Source organism: Austrofundulus limnaeus, unplaced genomic scaffold (assembly GCF_001266775.1).
Source record: "Austrofundulus limnaeus strain Quisiro unplaced genomic scaffold, Austrofundulus_limnaeus-1.0 Scaffold557, whole genome shotgun sequence".
Taxonomy (NCBI): domain Eukaryota; kingdom Metazoa; phylum Chordata; class Actinopteri; order Cyprinodontiformes; family Rivulidae; genus Austrofundulus; species Austrofundulus limnaeus.
Genome location: NW_013952959.1, coordinates 6,706 through 8,193, shown reverse-complemented (window position 1 = coordinate 8,193; position 1,488 = coordinate 6,706). Strand labels below are relative to the sequence as shown.

General features: G+C 49.5%; 1 protein-coding gene across 1 annotated transcript in view; it reads right to left on the bottom strand.

Moving 5' to 3' along the window:
• asap2b (ArfGAP with SH3 domain, ankyrin repeat and PH domain 2b) overlaps positions 1–1,190 on the bottom strand; it is a gene marked incomplete at its 3' end in the record, with an annotated part of 35,332 nt that extends 34,142 nt beyond the window's left edge. The window contains 1 exon segment of the mRNA XM_014026467.1: positions 615–1,190. Coding sequence (XP_013881921.1) covers positions 615–740 — 126 coding nt within the window.
• Positions 1,191–1,488: the final 298 nt, after the last annotated feature.

The window sequence follows — 1,488 nt, the reverse complement described above, 5'->3', positions numbered from 1 at the left end:
GGACCAGGGAGGATGATTCAACCACTCAACCACTAGATGTCGCTGAAAACAACAAATCCTACACACTGTGCCTTTAAATTTATGTCTGAGGATCATCTGAGGACTCTCACTGTTGCATGACCCACAAAGGGGTCTCGACCCCAACTTTGGGAACTACAGCTCTAGGGTGGGTCTTCCCTGGGGTCTCCTCCAGATGGACCTCCTCAGCTGGTTCCTCTGGATGTGGAGCAGCAGGTTCTACTCCTGAAGAACTGAACCTGTCAGCCTGTCCCTCCAGAGAAAACTCACCTGGACCTCCTCCTGGACTCAGACCCCTGTAGACCCTGTCCTCTCCCTGCAGAATCCTTTGACCTTTAACCTTCCTGTCACTCTTTTCACAGCCGAGTTGCAAAAGTAAAATAAAAAAAGAGGCAGTGACCAGTTTCACAAGCAGCAGGAGGAAGTTTGAGTCTCTTCCTCTTTCAGAATAAAAATCACCTGATTCTGTTCGAGCCGCTTCAGCAGAGACAGGAATATAAAACCCACCGGACTGGCTCGGGTTTTATTTTTATTTTATTATTTTATTTTGTTATCGTCATTTGACAGGCCCGGTGTGTGCGCGCGCGCGTGCTCACCTCCTCCAGGTCTGCCACGGTGTTCCTGCAGTGGGACATCCGGGTGGTGAAGCTGGAGGTGGTGGGAGCTTTGTAGTCCTCACTGGTCTCCTCAACAAACTCCGTCACGCTGATGAACTCCGGCATGATGACCAGGTCCAAACAAACAAGTAAACAAAAACAAAAAACAAAGTCTGGGAGCGGAGCGGGGAGTCCCTGCGGCAGCTGCCCGCAGGTGGAGCCGCCACACCTGGCTGAAAAACTTCACACCGATCCGGAAACAAAGATCCACCGGGCTCTCCTCATAGCGCGCGACCGGAAGCAGGTTTTATCTCCGTTAAGGTCCGGTTCGGAGGAAATGCCCAGTCCATGTCTCGGCCCGAGTCCCGGTGCTGCTGGCCTGCCTCACCTGAGGAAGAACAGAGCAGGGCGCACAGAGGTGTCACTCAGCTGCCAAGTCCAGGAACCAAACTCACAACCCGACCACGCCCACCACTCTGACGTCACCACCAATTAAACATTTCCCTGAGTGCAAAACACAAATCAAACATTTTCACAGGTTTCCACATTTTAAAGTAAACCCAGACTCCTGATCACGTGACAGACGATTAAATGAATGCATATCTCCCACCGCTGTAGACCACTCCGGTCCATCAGGGACACCTGGACATGTTTTTATCACAGAGACACCAGACATGTCTTTATCACAGAGACACTTGGACATGTTTTTATCACAGAGACACTTGGACATGTCTCTATTAAAGGGATACTTGGACATGTTTTTATCACAGGGATACTTGGACATGTCCTGATGCATCTCAGTAATCCAGGTAAAAAATCAAAAAGAAAAAATTTGTATAGGTCTTCTGGACGGGTTCTTCTCTAATGAAACGTT